The following is an 18,718-nucleotide window of genomic DNA, read 5'->3' as shown; positions in this document are numbered from 1 at the left end:
CCACTCCTTTTTCTGCCTCAGATTTCACTTGGAGAGTGCCCAAAGAGAAGTGAAGTAACTGCTTTTTAATCTTCTCAGCTCTTCTGTTCTTTCCCAGAATTCTGTCTTCCCTTGCTCCTTCCCCACTTGGGTTGCTTTTTTTCTTGCATGCTGAATCCGATTTTCTTCTCTTACACTATTCTACTTAAAACATCAACAACAGCAACCAAATAAGTTCTTAGAATGTGAAAAAAAAAAAACAACCCTTGATTTTTCATTAAGCACATCTTAGAGGAATAAAACTTTTTTGTAGGATACTTTTATGCAGATGTTTGTGACTGTCCTCCAGTCATTTAAAAGGAAATTTATACTCTTACTTCAAGGAACTGTTATCATGATAATGAGTTTCTTTTCCTTTTTAAAAACTAGTAAGAGTATAATCTTAAATCTTGACTTCAGCATGAACCCAGTTAAAAGAAGGAAAAAAGAAGGCTAAAATAAATGTAGATAGAACTAAAATTTAAGTTTTGTTTCATGTGTGAGATTAGTTGTATCTTGATGGCATTGTAAATACAGTACAAGAATGGGCATCAGAAAGACCAGTGTTCAAATCCTGATGCATATGCTGATTATCCTTATGACTGAGCAAGTCACTTACCCTCTGTTTACCTCAAGTTTTCTTACCTATAAAATTCAGAATCATTTTACCCACTTTAGAGAGATTTGTTATTGTTCAGATCAAAATGACACAAAGTGGAAAAAACACTTTGGAAACCATAATATGTTATATAAATATGAACTTTAAAATATTATAATTTTTGTTATTATTAATATTATGCTTTTGGATTGAATGGAAAAGCATTTATTAAGTACTTAGTATTTGCCAAGTACTGTCCTGAGTGTCGGGGATGCCAATAGAAAAGCAAGCTTGCCTCTATTCTTAAGGATTTTACATTTTAACATATAAGGGGGTATTCAGTTTCAAGACAAATAGAAAATCCAAGTGGTACTTAGAGTTTGACATGCAAAATAAGAGAAAGCAGATGGCAGAACCATGGCAACTTTGGGAAATAGTGACATGGGCATATGGTCTCCAACCATTTTCTGTTGGGAACAGAGAGTGAACTTTAGAGAAACTACCTCTGCTAGAGGTAAGGGCAGAAGTCATCAACTGGCAAACACTTTGAAGATATAGTAATATATTTTAATTTTTGAAAATGCTTCACATATTTCAATGAAATACATTCCATGCTCAGTAATTTTTATTATTAATTTTGATGATATAAAGGGTGTCTCAGAAGTCATAGTGCAGTTGTTGGCTTCAAGAGCTTTTTAACTAGGCTAGCTGGGTTGGATGGAGAGGAAAAGTAAAAATGGAACATATTTACTACACAAGCGCATACACACTTGAGAAGAACTCACAGTAAGATAATCTTAACAGAAAATGTAAACTTTGGGGACATATTTTCCTGAAAGTATCCTCTTAAATGGAAGAATAAGCTTGCATAGAATTGTTATCCAAGTTAAACTTAATGCTGTGTCATTTGAGCCCTTTAATAAAGGAAAAGAGGTGTTAACCTACCCAGATTTTTACTTCAAAATTTTCACATTTCAGTTATATAGGAAATAATTATTCAAATAAATATCTGTATCTAATAACTTAGTAAATTTGTTTGTAAATAGACTATTAAGATGTGGAATGTAAGGCAAATGGAAATCAGTGATATTTAGAAAGTTAATGTTTTTAGTCTTAGAAATATCTGACACATTTTAGTTAGTATCTTAAATTATCAACCTATATATAAATTATTTCCAGAATATTCCCTAAGGGAATATTCATTTAATTTATGAACAAATAATAATAGCAAGTAACATTTATATAGTGCATTAAGATTTGAAAAACACTTTGTATGGATTATCTCATTTGACCTTCAATAACTGAGAGATAGACACTTTTATTATCTCCATTTTCCAGATGAGAAAACTGATACTGAAATTTAAAGTGACCTGCAAGGTCAAACAACTTCTAAATGTCTTAGATAAGATTCAAATTTATGATTTATTAGCTACAAGTCCAGCACTAGTCACTGTGCCTTATTTCTAGAAATTTCACCAATAATAATGCTTTAAAATGCTCATTATAATACTTTTAAAATGGATATCTGAATAAGTTAATTTGCAACTCTTAAAAATTTTTAATTAGTGATCAATGACAAATGAAATCTTTGAGAAAAATAAAATCTTTATTTGTCTATCTATCTAGTACAATTAAGCAATAACTAAAAACTTTTAGTACATTGGATTCATATGCTGTCAGAAGGCTTCAAGAAATTAATTTAGGAATGCTCTTTTTAAAAAAATGATAAGAAATGGCATGATGTTTTGCTTTAATAATCATAATTCATAGAGCTCTGACTTCATGTTCAAATTATATTACATTTGAGTCTGGTGAGACTTTTAGGCTTGGTAGATGAAAAAAAAAATTTCATGCAGTTTTTATATAGCTCAGAATGGAGAAACATTGGTGCTTCAGGTAAAGTGTAATATCTATCAAAATAGCTTTCTTTGTTAGAAATCATATATCAGTTGGTTCTTCAGGGGTGGGTATCTCATGCACATGGTCTTTTCCACTTTTAAATTGTTTTTTGCAAAGTGCCCTTGACTCTTGATGTATCACCCAAATCCAATTGTCCTATTTATGACTTCCAGCAATAACACCACCAGATAACTCCTCTTGTTTGATCAAAAGAAGATTGAATACAGATCAGATAATGAATGGGTAGTCATATATGCTAATATTAACCACAAATGGTCTTGCCTTACAATGTACTGAATAAATTCAACACCATACTGAATTGAAAACTATGCACAGTTACCAGTATTGCACACTTATTTTAAACCATTAAAAATCTGATTTTAAATCTTTAAGAAGAGCAAGTTATAATAAGCTCACTGAAGCGGTTTCCTTTTCTTTTAAAAAAAGTTCTTTACCATATGTCTTAGAATGGATACTAAATATCACTTTTCAGGCCAGAAGAGCAGTAAAGGGCCAGACAGTTGGGGTTAAGTGACTGACTTGCACAGGGTCATACAACACAACTAAGAAATACTTGAGGCCAGATTTGAGCTTGGGACCTCCTGACTCCAGGCCTGGCTCTTTATCCTTTGAGCCACCTTGATAGTAGAATGCTTTGCATATGCATGTAATCTTGGATAGCTGTTTTTTTTTTTTGCCAAATTATTAAAACTTTGTTGTATTAGATTTCCTGTGGATCACAATATGTGAGTCTTTAAAAATGTTTGTATTTTCTTTATAAATCTTTGAATGCAAACAATTCCAACTTGGAGTTCAAGTTTAAAAACAAACTATAAATAAAAATATTTTATTTTTCCTAATTACCTGGAAAAACAATTAACTTTTTTATGTTTTGAATTTTGTGTTCCAAATTCTTGCTTACCCCTTACTCCTTCTGATCCCTCTCTTTTCTCTGAGATGATAAGCAATGTAATCTGATACAGAATTTAAATGTACAATCATAAAATATTTTTCTAGATCAGTCATTTTGTGGAAGATATCTCAAACAACCCGTCCTCTTCCCCACCTCCCCCATCCGAAAAGAAAGCAAAAAATGTTATGTTTTGATCTGCATTCCAATTCCTTCAGTTATTTCTTTGGAGGTGAATGGCATTTCTCTTCATGGGTCTCTGTGAATATCTTGGATCACTGTATTGCTGAGTATAACTTAAGTGTTATAAGGAAGAGAGGATTAGAGCAAGTTTGCAGAGGCATGAGACTAATGGAGAGAATTCTAGAATGGGAAAGGAAGGGAGAGAGAGAGTTAACTGAGGTTTAGGGGTCTTTCTCTGGTTTTGACCTGAAGGGACAGGCTGCTTTACCCTATACCACCCTGAATTCCCTATCCTGTCTTTCTGTCCGGCTGCCCTACTGCTCTGCTATCCTGTTATCCTGTTGCCCTGCTGCCCTGCTGCCCTGGCTGATCTGTTTTTATCTACTGCATGGTGATCCTGAACCATCTGGCATCTGATTGTGAGACCAGGCCTGGGTCCTTTTGTATCTGGGACCCTCCCTGGGTCCTATCAGGCTGACACAGGCCTTTTCCTTAAAACCAGCTTAGGGGGTGTTTAGTTTAGTTTAGCCAAGATCAGGGACTGGGAATTTAGGCAGTTAGGGAAGATTAGAGTACGAAAATCACTCTCAAGAAATCTCTGTGAAGAGATATCAGATCCTGGGTTATTAGTTAGAACAATTAGGTTTAGGTTATGCCATACCCTTCTACCTCATTCCTTTTTATTAAAACTACTTCCCATTTCATTGAGTGATCTGTGTGTGTCATATTAGAGTCAGGCTCTGACTGGCTAGGTTTTGTTGGCCTTCCCAAACAGATTCCCAAATCTGATACTGGCCCAACACAATACATCTGGTGTCTTTTACATCCCCAAAACCCCTTCCCCTTTTACACTAGGTAATTAATAGTTGTTCGTGAAAGAGTATTGCTCTTTCTGTTTACATTGTTCTTTCAGTTCTGCTCATTTTACTTTACATCACTTCATATACATGTTTCCTTTTTTTTTTTTGGTGAATATCTTATTTGACGTTTCTTATGATGTAATAGTATTCCTTTATAAGTTTTTACCACAACTTGTTCAGCTATTCTTCACTTAGAGATACCCTTGATTTCCAATTCTTTGATACCACAAAAAAAGAGGTGCAATGAATATTTTTGTACAAATAGGTCCTGCCTCACCTTTTTTTTTTTAAATCTCTTGAGATACAGACCTTGTTGTGGTAGTGGCCGAACATAAGGGTATACATAGTTTTATATATTTTTAGCTATCTTTTTAATCCATTGTAATCCTGTGTGTTTTACTTTATACATTTAAAACATTTGAGAAAGCGGTATATGGATTTTATCAGAATGCTAACAGGCCCATGGCACATGAAAAAGTTAAGAACTGCTCTGAATTCATCACTTATTTAGATGAATGAGGAAGTGCATTGATATTCCTCAATCCTATAATTAATATAAGTAGTAACATCCATTCTTTTTTGTTTATGATTATTCCAGAGATGAAGGTGGAGGGAAACTCCATAATACATTAATTTATATTCAAGTAATCATTTTATAAAGAATTTTAAGAGACTAAATATAGATATAAAAATAGCTTGAAAGTTATTCTCCTACTTGTTACATGTATTGATTTTGATAGTCAGTGAAAGGAATTGAAGTCGATTAAAAGCCCTCGCAGCATTCATTAATTACTGCAAATTTTGTGACACATTGTTCTAAGGTTTATAACTGACAATTAAATTAATTAGCAGAAATGACCCAAATGCTATTAAAGTGTCCTTCCTGCTGCTGTAATGATGATTTTTCAAATAACACTACTTAATGTTTCTGCATGTCATGCCTTTCTATATACACATATCCTAATTTAGAAAAAAGAATATAGGTCTTCAAAGATCTAAAATAGGCCTTTAATTTGTGAACTTAACAGCAAAATCTTTCTGAAAATAGTGCATGCAGAGAGGGGAAGATTTGACACAGTGTTGATAATGGAAAAGCAAAAGATTTAAACAGTGGCTTAAGGCTTCATACACTTTTTTTTTTTAAACATAGACTTTCTTCATAAAAGAAACAGCTTTGTTTCTTACCCCTCTGATAATAGTCTTGAATTGGTTATGTAGAATGATGTAAAGGTTACATGAAAGGTGGAGGACCATAAGAAAGGAAAAATTAATTTAAAATTCTCATTGACTTGCTTTGGTCTGATATTCGACTTTCCGTATTTGATGTTTTTTTAAAAATCTTTTTGCCAGTCTGCTCAACAGAAACTTTGTCAAGAGAAACTGACAACTGAGAAAATGGAGGGAAAGCTAGCAGAAAGTGAAAAGACTATATTGAAGTTATCAGAAACTTTACTTGATGTGAGTATTAGGAAATTCAGATTATATTGATTACCTATTTTCATTAAGTAAATGCTGCCTTTTGTAAAGATGAAAATGAAAATCTACAACATTTTTGGTGAATGCTGTCCATCTTTAATAGCATTATGCCAGTTACTATTAAATTCACAACTAAAATGAAATTCAATAGTTTTAATACTTTCCTCCCATATATTTTATTATTTAATTGTTATGATTGTATTTTTAGTTGTTTATCTGTTTTCATTTCACTCCTCACTCTGGTCTTTTCCTCAACACAGAACCAAAGACAAATTGAAGAATATTCTCCTTTATTAGAAGAAAAACAAGAAAAACAAGAAAAACGGTACCAACCATCTGAATTTTCGCTATTGAATTCACGCATGTTTGACCAGTTGTTCAAGGAAATGTCCCATTGTTTGTTTGACCTGAAAGCATTGTGCAGTATTCTTACTCAGAGAGCTCAGGGCAAGGAGCCTAATCTTTCATTATTGCTGGGAATCAGATGTAAGTAATAGCTTATTCTTGCATTTTTCTTATTAATTGGAAATCTTGCCACTGGAACAAAAAAGCTTATAGTTAGCCTGTGTTTTCTCTTATAGTACTTGAGGTTTATATAATACAAAATGGTTCATTTTTTACATAATCACATTTTATCCTTAAAATAAGGTGAATACATCACTTAAAATCTGTAGTAAAGAAACTGAGGCATATAGAAGTTAACTTTCTAAAGCTTCATAGCCAGTAACAGAATCAGATTAGAACCCATGCCTATAGGATGCCGATATAAAAGTAAGTAGGCTTTTAGTTCTCAGATCTGCTACTTGCTCATTTGTTACCTCAAACATACCTTAAAAACTTATGATCTCAGTTTCCTCATATTTAAAGTAATAAGATTTTCTCTGTGATGTCTACGGTCACTCTGTTTACCAAGATTCTATGATTCTTTAATCTCCTCAATCTTAGCTTTAGGTTTTTCTCACTTGGCCTCTGCTGTGCTACATGTTACCATTGTGACATCAAACCAACAAGATTCATGCACAATTTGAAATGTCTGAAGTTTTTAGCCCAGGAACTATTCTGTGACTATAGATGAGTATGCAACTTTTCATGTCATTGATGGTCTCATAGCTGATGTGAATTCAAGTCAGTTTCAACATGGTAGAACGAGAAATCTACTTGTTTGCCTCCAAGACCGTTTGTGACTTATTAGAACAATTATGTGGAAGGTCAATAATCCACAAAGGCCAGGTGACTAGAATGAGAATTCTGTTCTGATATGGCCATTGATCTTGTTTAAGGCCCTCAACTTTTCCACATATTTTATTAATTTTTAGCAGTAGGCTGAGAATATTTGCCATTTAGCTTCCCATCTTTTGTGGATTGATGACCTAAACTAATAAATAAAACAAAGTCACATTGAATGAATTGGCAACTCGATTCTGTTGCCTAAAGATTTGGTGGTAGTGTTCTCTACTCAGTGTAGCCTTCTTGTGTCTTTATAGAATATGTAGTAATATTTGATTTATAGGTGTTGTGATTCCAGTAAAATCTGTGATTCTTATTAGAGGTTCAGCATAGTTATGTTTGGAGAAGCTTATCACCAAGTTGACTACAAGGGGATGAAGCTTTTGGTTGTAGTATTTTACAAAGACTCTCCACTAAGCTGTATGGGGAGGACTTCTTTCAGGGAAATTACAGAAGCTTAAAATTAAGTCGTCAAGGAGGAGGAAATAAAGGTATTCTTTCATTCGAAGGATGACATTTGTATTTTTGTAGCCTTCTAGACCCAAAGAGTATTTGGATATTTCTTTAGTATTATAAATATACTTTTTGGAAGGGGTGTGTGGAGGGAGAAGAATATGCTGTAGTGGGCCAATCACTTTCCTTCTACATAGTGTTGTGCCAGAGGCCACTGAGGAAAAAATTCAAATGTTGCCCAGGCCTTAATCTGTATCATTAGTTCCCTCCTTGATCTTCTTATCTTATCAAACCTTTGTCACAATGGCAATAAATGGTTTATAGTATATATAGATCTTGAAACTTACAGGATGTGAAATAGAATAGACAAGTTAGTCATAATGTTTATTCATCATGTACTAGACAATAAGTAGCCATTAGTACTGACAATGATGTGTGGGGTAAGATATATAAATGAAAGCCAAAAGAGTCTGCAACTTAAATTTGGGATTGGTTGGATTAATATGATATAATTAACATGAGGGAGCAATTCTTATTTTTCTGCACATAAGCTGAGGAATGCTGGAGTAAATGATTAAGAGCCCCCAAATAATGAACTCAATTGATGAAGGGCCATATCTCTGTGTTAGAAATCAAGTAATCCTCTCTTTTAGAATGAGTCCATTGACCTCTTCTTATTGAGTGGTGAAAATCCACAGTTGAACTGTGACTAAAATAACCCCTTTTTAGATCAACTTAAAGTTTACAAAGCAATTTTATGACATGACTGTTAGACGAGCAGTTGAACTTGTTTAAGTCTCCATCTTACTGCTATAAGGAAATTGACTTTAAAAGGTGATTTTTATATTTCTCTTGGCCTCATGACTCACAGTTAGGTTTCAAACTCATCTTTCTGACTCTAAGACCATTATTCTCTCTGTTCTCCCACTCTGCCTTATAATTTTTATTTCAATGAGATGGGAATAACTTGGCTAATTTGGAAGTTAACATTTTTGATGTCACTAAACCCAATGTAACTTGAAGTATTTTAAGAGGTAAGATGCTTCCATGTCAGACTTACTCACTCTGCATAGATGTCTCTTATCCTGGACCTCATTCAGCTGCTTGGAGTGTGGGAAGAGAATATAGAAGTATGTTCTCTTCTCAATTTTTAATACATTGCATAGTAGTAGAGTACATGTGGAGCATCACAGATTTTTCAGTTAGAATAGGAGCCAAAGAGGACATTTCATTCTACTTCTGTCTGAGCAAGAATTCCTGTTTCCTGCTCATCTTGAAGTGGGCATGAAGCTCAACTTTTGCTTAAAGACCTTTAGTAAATGGGAACCTACTGTGTCCTGGGGTAGTCCATCCCACCTTTAGACAGCTGTAGTCATTAGCAACTTTTTATTTATAGAAAGCCTAAATCTTTCTAGGACCTTCACTAAGAAGAATAAGTCTAATCCCTATTATATCTCCTTAAATCATCTCTAGGATAAATACCCTTAGTTCTTGTCAAGATTCTTCTTGGCTAATTCTCAGTTCCCTCTCAGCACTTTGCTTGCTGCTCATCAGTGTCCTTCCTAATGTGTAGTGTACAGAACTGAACAAGACAGCTTAGATGTGTGCTGACCAGAGCTATGTACACTTTGGCTGTCACCTCTTTGTTTTGGGTGCTGTGCATCTCAATGCAGCCAGAGATAATATTTATCTTGTCAAAATCTTTCTGGATTCTACATATCACATAGAATTTTGGATAGTGACTTTTTTTAATCTGCAAATTTATCTCTACCTTTATTGAAATTATTAACAAAAATATTATATAGAAGAGGGTCAAATAAAAATCCTTGGAACAGTCTTGTACAGAGACAAGTTTTGGAGTCCACTCTTCAACCAGTTCTGAACGTTACATGTTTCCACTATCATATATTCCACATTTCTCCATATTTTCAACAGAGATACCCTAATTTTGTCAGATACTTTATCAAAAACATTTAACAAATACCTGAATAGGAACTTAACAAATATCTGAGCACCCTAGGAAAAATATTTAAAACAGAAATAAAATGTTAAGGGTCTAAAAGTGAAATTAATGGCTATGATGTTTTAAATTCTTTACATATTGAAAATTGCTACATAATTTATATCTAATTTTGACTCTTTTAACACATGGTATGTATAGGATTATATTTGTGGAGGTAATAAAATTGAAAATTCCAAAATAGCTTTGAAAATGTGGAAAACTCTACTTCTTGTTTTATTTTCACAGCCCTGAGCTCTTCAGCTGAAGAGAGTGAAAAGGAGTACAGTCCGGAATTACTAACCGAAAAACTATCAGATATGTGCCAGTTACGGAAGGAGATCGATGAATTAAGGACTTTGATATCAGATAGCTATGCTCAGGACATGGGAGACAACTGCATTACTCAATGATAAAGTGATTAGTCCCACAGCAATAATGATTCATTGCTTAATGCTGCTGTGTTAACTATTCTTCATCTTTCTATTCAGGAGTCATATTGGAAGATTGAATTTCTTTTTGGCCTGCATATGGATTTATCTGGTATTCTTAGATTTTTGAGTAGGGAAGGATGGGGCTGGGAATAATTATCAGTTGAACTCATTGAATCAAGCCTCTCCCCACCCAACTCCCCCACCCAAAAAAAAAAAAAACCCTTTAAAAAAGATCACATGAATCAAATCACCATTTGAAAAGTATGGTAAAGTCTACAAGAAAAATATCTCTATTCAAACTACTGATTATTGGACCAAGCTGTGAAGAGTGCTATTCAGATAAAGAAGCAGGGTGTTTTTTTTTTCTTTAAGCCCCTTAGCATTTTAATGTTTATAAAGGTTTTAGGAGTTAGAACAAATGTTCCAAGGAAGGTAATGATTGTGTGTGCATTTGTTGTTCCTTCCAGTTAAGTTTGTATTGCACATTTAGGATGCTTGAGGACTGAACAAAGCAAGATTTACAACATCTGAAAGGGGTAGAGGGGGTATGGAAGATGCTTATACAGTTAGAACAATCATGCTGTTAAAAGATGCCATTTTAGGAATTAGAATTTAATAGTGGTATCTAGACAAATGAACTACTTTTTAGTATGCTTTCAAGCTACCTAGTAAAGATGGAAAAGTTTGATATGATAAAAACATTTCTTTTTCACCATCATGAGTGAGTTTGCTAGCATTTTGTATCCTTTTCCAGCAAAGGGAATATTTAACTTTAGTTTGTGCTGGTATTGTTCATTTTTTCTTTGGGAAGGCCGGGATGGGGGTAATATGTTATGTATCTGAAAAGAACATTGTGAACATAAAGCTTTTTTTATAGTTAAGAATCCATAAAAGCTACAGGTGAGCACCACAAAGGGAAATGAAGAACACTAGCATTGATTCTAATTCTTAAAAATCTAAAGTTTTCATGTCTGCCTCAGTAGAGTGAGCTGCAATCTTCATTCAGTATTTGTTCTGTTACACAAAGAAGATACAATCCATACTGAGTTGTTTTCTTTTGTCTATTGCACAAAGTTGCAGCTCCTCATTTAAAGTATTGGCAGGATCATGCTAGTTCTCTAACTTAAACCATATAAAACATGAATACTTTTTAATAAGCATAATTGAATTTTAGGCATCCAAATTAATTTAACATTATGCACTTAATCCAAAAATTCAGCCATTATTAACATGCTTTTGAAAATAATCTTTTGACATTGTCTTCAGAGTCTGTTGCACATACTTCTTTGAATAACCTTATTGTGGAAAATCTTCTTTATTGGAGGGAAGATGAGTTTAAGCTTAGGAAATGATGAAAAAGTTATTTAGACCTGAATGTGGTTTCTAGAAAGATAATAGTGAATTTTGGGGGGGTAAAAACTATATAATTGAAGTGTATTGTATGGCCCTCAAACTAACTTGAAAGCAAAGAGTGGTCCACAGATGTTTTAAGCAAGTCTTTAGAATAGCTATGTTGCCACTTGGGCTGCTTTCAAAGACAACATTCATTTTCATGTATATAATCTGATGGAATTTCAGTTTTTTAAATTATCAGTTACATTACTTTTAGAGACAGGCCTCATATATAAAATATTCTACAGCTTTAGTTCAAGTAACGGTTTTAATATATTCAACTGGGGTTCTGCCTGCTGCCTGTATAAAATACTCCCTTGCTAGTAACTGAGGTGATTTAAGGAGATACTAACTTTCAGTCACTAAGGAATCATTTTTTCAGTGCAGTAATGATGTCACCTTCTGCAGCTCAAAATAGCATGGAGTGATATAGGCACCAGAGTGAATAATGTGTTTGATATGTATTTCTAAGGGAAAAAACCCAACACCTGTAGTATAAGGCACTAAAGTAATAAATTTGTATCTAAATAGCTGATTCAAAGGTGGGAAGTATAGTGAAAAATAGTTAAATTACTTCTCTATTCCAGAAAACTGAAATTCTTGGCATTGGTGAAAATCCCTTGATGGTAAAGCAAATTAAGTATATCCCCTTCGGACAGGCTGTTCCTAGCTCTTGGAAAGGGAAAGTCACCGGATTTGGGGTAGACAATCAGCAATTTAGGTCACCAAATAATGTCATTTAAATATTTTCTATGCTGTTTATTAAGTTATTGATATTCTTTTTTTAAACCTTACGGTGAAGCTTTTTTAGGTTTGTTTATTCATCTGGCTTACTTGCAATGAAATCTTTTTCAGGGCATTATTATTTTAATAAGTTAGTGTTCTAAGGTGTATAATTACTTTGCACTAAAGTAACTTTATGGTGAGGACTTAAAAAAGAAATTTAATGGAAATATGACAAACTAGTACTTTTGCCTTCAGTTGTAGAATTTAAACCATCTAGACTATTCTTAAAGAATGTCATGCTCCTTTCCTTCCACACTTTAAAAAAAGTGGGGTTTTGGGTTTTGATTTTTGTTTTTTACTATGAAATGCCAGGAAAAGAGTCAGTTGGGCCAGCCAGAAATGCTTTTAACCTGTTTAAATAATATTACTTTGAAATTGGAAATGTTCGCAATGGTATATGAAAAGCAAAAAAAAAATCAAAATTAAAATTTAGTCTACTTTGAAGATTCTCTTTAGTGTGGAAAAACCCTTTCAATGACTGTAAATATGCTTGTTCCTTAGGGAAGGACTTTTTAATACTCAAGACTGTATTTACCTTTAAATATTGGTCACTTGATTTTTGAAGTGTAAATTTCATCTCCTTCCTTCACTTTAAAATGGGGAGGGGATAAATGGCCAGAGGCATAAATTAATCTCTGCATATCAAATTACCTGACCTCACAGGCACAATAGTTGCCTTTCATTTGATGTCACCAAATACTCTTTGGTATTATTGAGCTCTTGGCAAAGTTGCATTCATTAATAATTGCCTGTCAGATTGGAAGAAAAATAAGCTTTGATGATGGTGTAAGATATGTTAGATTGTTTACCTGGATGAAAACATTTTGTGGTCCCATTTCACATATGTAACGAGGTTGCTTAGTATTAACAACGGTATAATTTAGTGAAACCAATTTTAACCCTGGACAATTTGTGAAAACTGCTTTAGTCATGGTAGTTTTCTTCATTAACTATTAAGAGATAATCTCAAGGGCTGGAAAAAAAGTTGATAATGGATACTGTACAGTTCTGTCTTAGTGGGCTTAATTATTAACCTTTGTATAGCTTTGTGACTAATTTGTAGGAATTGGTGAGAGTATTTTTAACCAAGAGTTACTGTATTGAAAATGTACATTAAAATATCAGTAATTGTTCTTTGAGCAAAGAATAGCTGAGGCCCCAAACTGTATGTGTATTTACATAGTGTAGTAGTGCTTCGGCACTCATAGAGCTTGCATTATTGGCATATGTTGTATTGGTTTGTATCATTGTATATTTGTAATTAAAGTAATAAGCAATTCTTAGAATGACCCCCACACTCAGGCTAAACAATTTGAAACTGCCAGTAGATGCAGCCACAAGAGCCAAAGTTAATTCTCTTTCCATTTTTGACAAGTTTGTTTCTATTCTCTACAAGTAAGAGAAAAGCTTTCCAAGTTAGTGTATAAAGAGAAAGCTGTACCTGTTCTAACCCCTAGAGATGTTCCTATGGAATTTTGCTTATCTATAATCTTGTTATTCCATGAAGGCATTTATCTTGGGGAAAATAAATTTTGGGAACTAATTATCCTTTTAAAATATTAATATTGAACATGGTTATTATTCTAGATCGATAACTCATTAGCAATATTAATTCCACAATTGTATACAGTCAGCACCCTTGTGCCTTTTTGCCTGCAGTACATACATGTTCATTTCCATTTTATATAAGCTATAAGAATGTCAATAATTACTGCACCTTGTTTCTTCTCTAATTAGACTTTCTTAAGCTTTTTTTTCTCCTAACAAGGAGAAATATTTAATAAATGTGGTGGTAGGTCCTAGGCATTTGTCTCTGGAGCTGAGCTCTTGACCCCTTTGAAGTGAGCAGGAATCTCCATCAGAATGTATTAATTTGTATTTATCAATTTCAGTATTGCATAGGTGTGAGGAGAAGTGGGGTGCTAAGCAGTTATATTAAAAGCACAGCAGTGTGTATTATTAGATCAGTCTCTATGACTGGTAGTTTTAGTAAATTGGGTTCAATTTTTGAACCATTCAGAATACCTCATGTGTAAATACAGTTGTCATGACTTAATTGAAATGCAGTCATTGTAAAAAGGAAGTGAAGCCACTGGATGGCTTATGCCTTTAGGCCTGTCATTCTTGCCTCTTTGTGTAAAGGGGTTGTTTTTTTGTTGTTGTTGTTGTTTTGGGTTTTGGGTTTTTTTGTGTGTGTGTATGTGTTTTTTGGGGGGGTTTTATATTTTTAAAAAATAGGGTTTACAGCTAGAATTTTGAATGCCAAAGTTCTATTTATTAAATAAAAAAGAAAGTTTTCAATGTTAATGGCTAGTATTTTTCCACTGGATTATTGTTTGTTGATGTTTGGATTTGTATTTACAGAGAAATAAATTTTTTTACAAAAGTATTTGCTTCCTTTGATTAACTGATATGAAAATTTAATTGGTGATTTAGGAGTTTCCTTTGAAACTCCCAAATTTAAATGCATATTGACAAGAAGCTTACTTTGGTTCCCTTTTGAATATTTTTTCTATGAAAATAAAACACAGAAAAACCTGTACTTCGTGAAAGCTATTTTATGTCTCCAGACCCAGAGTAAGGAAGTTTTGAATTCATAGATGGTCTTGAACCTTATATATCTTTGATCAAATCACTTGAACTGCATTGAGCTTCAATTAATAAAAATTATTCACCTCACAGGATTGTGAGCAGTGTTATGTGAACCTGAAAGCACCATGTAAAGGTGGGATTGGTCATGGTGGTTATTATTCCTTACCTCAAGTTCCACAGGTAGGAAGTTCTGAAACATGTTACCTGGGGACAGTAAACTCTGGCATTGCCTATTTGCCATTTGGGATTGACAAATGGGCGATTAATCTTTCAACCACAATAACTTAAATCTTTATAATAGTCTTATTCTTTTAAATGAGAATTTAAAATAGTAAATGACCTTAGATCTTTTGGTCATCACAGGTAGCACATTTCTCCTTGAACCACATCAGTTAAATCTGTATCACCTTTCAAATTCCCCAAATGCCTAAACTCAAAAGTTTCCTTTTCCAGTTTTATAGCCCTATTTTTTTTTTAACCCATACCTTCTGTCTTGGAATCAATTGGTTCCAAGGTAGAAGGGTAGTAAGGGCTAGGCAATGGGGGTTAAGTGACTTGCCCAGGGCCACACAGCTGGGAAGTGTCTGAGGTGAGGCCAGATTTGAACCTAGAAGCTCCCTTCTCTAGGCCTGGATTTCAACCCACTGAGCTACCCAGCTGCCCCCTTTATAGCCCTATTAAGATGAAAAGATGAGCCTAATGAAGCACACCTGTCTCATTTTCTTTCCCTTTGTGCCAGGAAGAGTCTTTTCTGTTAGTTTTAAAATTAGGTCTTGCCCAAAAGGATTAAGAATGTTGTTTTTAGATTCTTAACCCAGCAGGTAGGCCATTGCAGCTTAGGTAAGGAATGATATATGTAAAGAAGGCATCCTAAGTCTATATTCTAACATATGTGGGGTATAATTGTAAAGATTAAAATTTTGGGAAACTGAGGCAGGTAGAAATTAGTTTCTCTCTGCAAGGAGTATTATATTTTAGAGTTTTATTAAAGTTTGAGAATTTAAGAAAAATACAAGTAAGAAAGGCACATGCCAGGTGGGCCGAGAGGCCCAATTCAGTTTCACTCACATCATGAGACGTGTCTGCTTGCCAGCAGAGACAGGAAGAGAAGAGAGCCCCAGAAGCCTTTCCAATCAGGTTAAATCCCCATCTTGATCTCGGCCCAGGTGAGAATTCAGTGATATTACAAAGCATTCTGGGGAAGTGGAGCAAGGACTTCTGGGGATTGAAGTCCTGGATTCAAGTCTCCATTTTTACAATAACCTTCCACCCATCTCAGATTATATGTCTCATTCCTAGGTCAAAACTCATGGCATTACTCTGAGTAAACCTGTAAGATATCAAAAAACTGCAACCAGTGAGCAGTGTGTAAAACCCTATATCACATATTCCTCATTGGATATGACAATAGTGACTTGCCAAAATCCCATTTTCTTGAGGGCTTGAAAAGGGCTTTGCACTTTGTGTTATAAATTTATTTTTATTTAAAATTCCAAATTCACTCCTTCCCTCCAGCCTCCCTCACCCATTGAGAAGGTAAGAAATATGATACCCATTATACATATAACATGATACAAATTTTTTTTTACACATTAGTCATAGAATTGGGAGGAGGCAAGAAAGATAAGGGAAAACATTTCAATCTATATTCAAGAATCTATCAATGCTCTCAGGGGATAGCTTTTTTTTTATGAACTCTTTGGAATTATCATGGATCATTGTATTGATCGAAGTCTTTCACTGTTGATTATCATAGTAATATTGCTGTTATTGTATTCATATTAGTTCTTTTTATTTCATATTGCTTCTGTTCATAATAAATCTTCCTAGTTTTTTTCTGAAACTATCCCCTTTGTTAGTTTTTATAATAGTGTTTCATCACAGTCAAAAACAACTTACACAGCCATGTCCCAATTGATGGGTATCTCCTCAGTTTCCAACTCTTTGCCACCATAAAAAGAACTATACATATTTTTGTACATCTTTTTGGGTATAGACCCAGTACATTGCTGGGTTAAAGGGTATTCACAGTTTTATTTATTTTATTTTTATAAAACCCTTACCTTCTGTTTTAGACTCAATACTGTGTATTGGTTCCAAGTCAGAAGAGTGGTAAGGGCTAGGCAATGGGGGTTAAGTGACTTGCCCAGGGTCACACAGCAGGGAAGTGTCTGAGGCCAGATTGGAACCTAGAAGCTCCCATCTCTAGGCCTGGCTCTCAACCCACTGAGCTATCCAGCTGCCCCCTGTTCACAGTTTTTAACAGCCTTTTGGACAGAGTTCCAAATTGTTCTTCAGAGTGACTGGAGAAGTTCACTGCTCCCCACCACCATGATAAAAGCTTCTTGAAGAAAGTGGGATTTGAGCTTGATTTGAGGAAAGCTAAGGGAGGCATTAGGTGAGGGGGAAAGATTCCTGCCAAGGCAGATAATGAAGACTATTTTTAAAAAGTGGAGATGATAGAAGGGACAGATTTGCTAGAAAATATGTGAATGGATGGTATCAAGGATGCATGTAGAGGAATTTGCTTTAAGGATAAAGGCTACCTCTTCATAAGAGAAAGCAAATAGAAGAAGATGTGGAAGAAGACATCAGAGTGATGGGTCAGAGGCAAGAAAAGGGAGCTCTCATCAAATTACATTAATTTTTTTTCAGTGAATTAAGTGCTGTTTACAGAAGAGAAGTACAAAGGTGATGTGGGAGGCTTGAGTGTTTGGAATAATTTATGGTAAGTGGAAATGTAAATCCATTAAGGAGGTACAAAAGAATCAATACAGTAATATATGTATGATATATAAAGTTGTAGTAGACCCAATCACCATTTTTTTCACAATCTTATTTTCAGTTCCAAATTCTGTCTTCTACTTTCCCATCCATTGAGAAAGCCAGCAAAACAAAACCCATCATAAATATGTTATAGTCAAAAAAATACCGGCACTTGCCATGCCATATGTGTGCGCATTCACATATGCATATACATGTGTGTGTATATCTATATATCTATATATATGGAAGTATAGAGCATTTTTTTCTTTTTTAAACCCTGACTTCCTATCTTAGAAATGTAAAAGTTAAATTTTGGGGAAATTGCCAAACTGTAACAGTTAAAATTTGGTGATAGAAACTGAGGCAGGTAGAAATTAGTTTCTCTCTGCAAGGAGTATTATTTTTATGAGGTTTATTAAAGGTCAAGGGTTAAAGAAAATACAAGCAAGAGAAGCACGTTCTAGGTGGGCCATGAGGCCCACCCAAATTTCACTCACATCATGAGGAGTCTGTTTGCCAGCAGAGACAGGAAGAGAAGAGACCCCGCCTATGGCGGAGACCCTTTATATCATCCCAGGTGAGAATTCAGTGAGATTACAAAGCATTCTGGGGAAGTGGAGCAAGGACTTCTGGGGATTGAATTCAAGTCTCCATTTTTTACAGTAACAATTCTAAGACAGATGGGCAGGAGGTAGGCAATTGTGTCCTGATTCTTTATCCACTGTGCCACTAGCTGCCCCCTTGGAGAGGATTTTTCATTGAGTCCTCTGCAATTATGGTTGGTTCCATTGCATAATGGTTTCTTGATGACCAGCAGTATTCAGAAGCATGTGAACTGGAGCAAAGGTGACAGGTGGTGGGATTAATATCCAAGCCTGAAGTTTGGTAAGGCATGATAAATAATATGAATAGGTGGAAAATAATTTGAGTTTAGAGGATAATATTGAGGTGTACTAAAGGAAGGGAGTAGAATATAGCCAGTACAAGAATGATGGTGTAGGAAAAAATTGAAGAGTAGTGGAATTAGAGCTCATAGGATGATCAATAAGATTAAGAGTCATAAGGCAAAGGAAAGATGGAATGATAAAAGACTATATCAAAGTTATTTCAGAATTCACAAACATG

The 18,718-nt window shown here is 34.4% G+C and overlaps 1 protein-coding gene across 2 annotated transcripts in view; it reads left to right on the top strand.

The window, feature by feature from the left end:
* CEP85L (centrosomal protein 85 like) overlaps nucleotides 1–14,621 on the top strand; it is a 156,858-nt gene extending 142,237 nt beyond the window's left edge. For both annotated transcript variants that reach the window (XM_007484484.3, XM_056818682.1), the window contains exons 11-13: nucleotides 5,819–5,926; nucleotides 6,205–6,430; nucleotides 9,873–14,621. In XM_007484484.3, coding sequence (XP_007484546.1) covers nucleotides 5,819–5,926; nucleotides 6,205–6,430; nucleotides 9,873–10,036 — 498 coding nt within the window. In that variant the 3' untranslated portion in view covers nucleotides 10,037–14,621. The remainder of the gene's footprint in view (nucleotides 1–5,818; nucleotides 5,927–6,204; nucleotides 6,431–9,872) is intronic.
* The last annotated feature ends 4,097 nt before the right edge of the window (nucleotides 14,622–18,718 follow it).

The sequence above is a fragment of the Monodelphis domestica genome, chromosome 2, assembly GCF_027887165.1.
Source record: "Monodelphis domestica isolate mMonDom1 chromosome 2, mMonDom1.pri, whole genome shotgun sequence".
In the NCBI taxonomy this organism is placed as follows: Eukaryota; Metazoa; Chordata; class Mammalia; order Didelphimorphia; family Didelphidae; genus Monodelphis; species Monodelphis domestica.
This window is presented reverse-complemented; position numbering and strand designations above follow the sequence as displayed.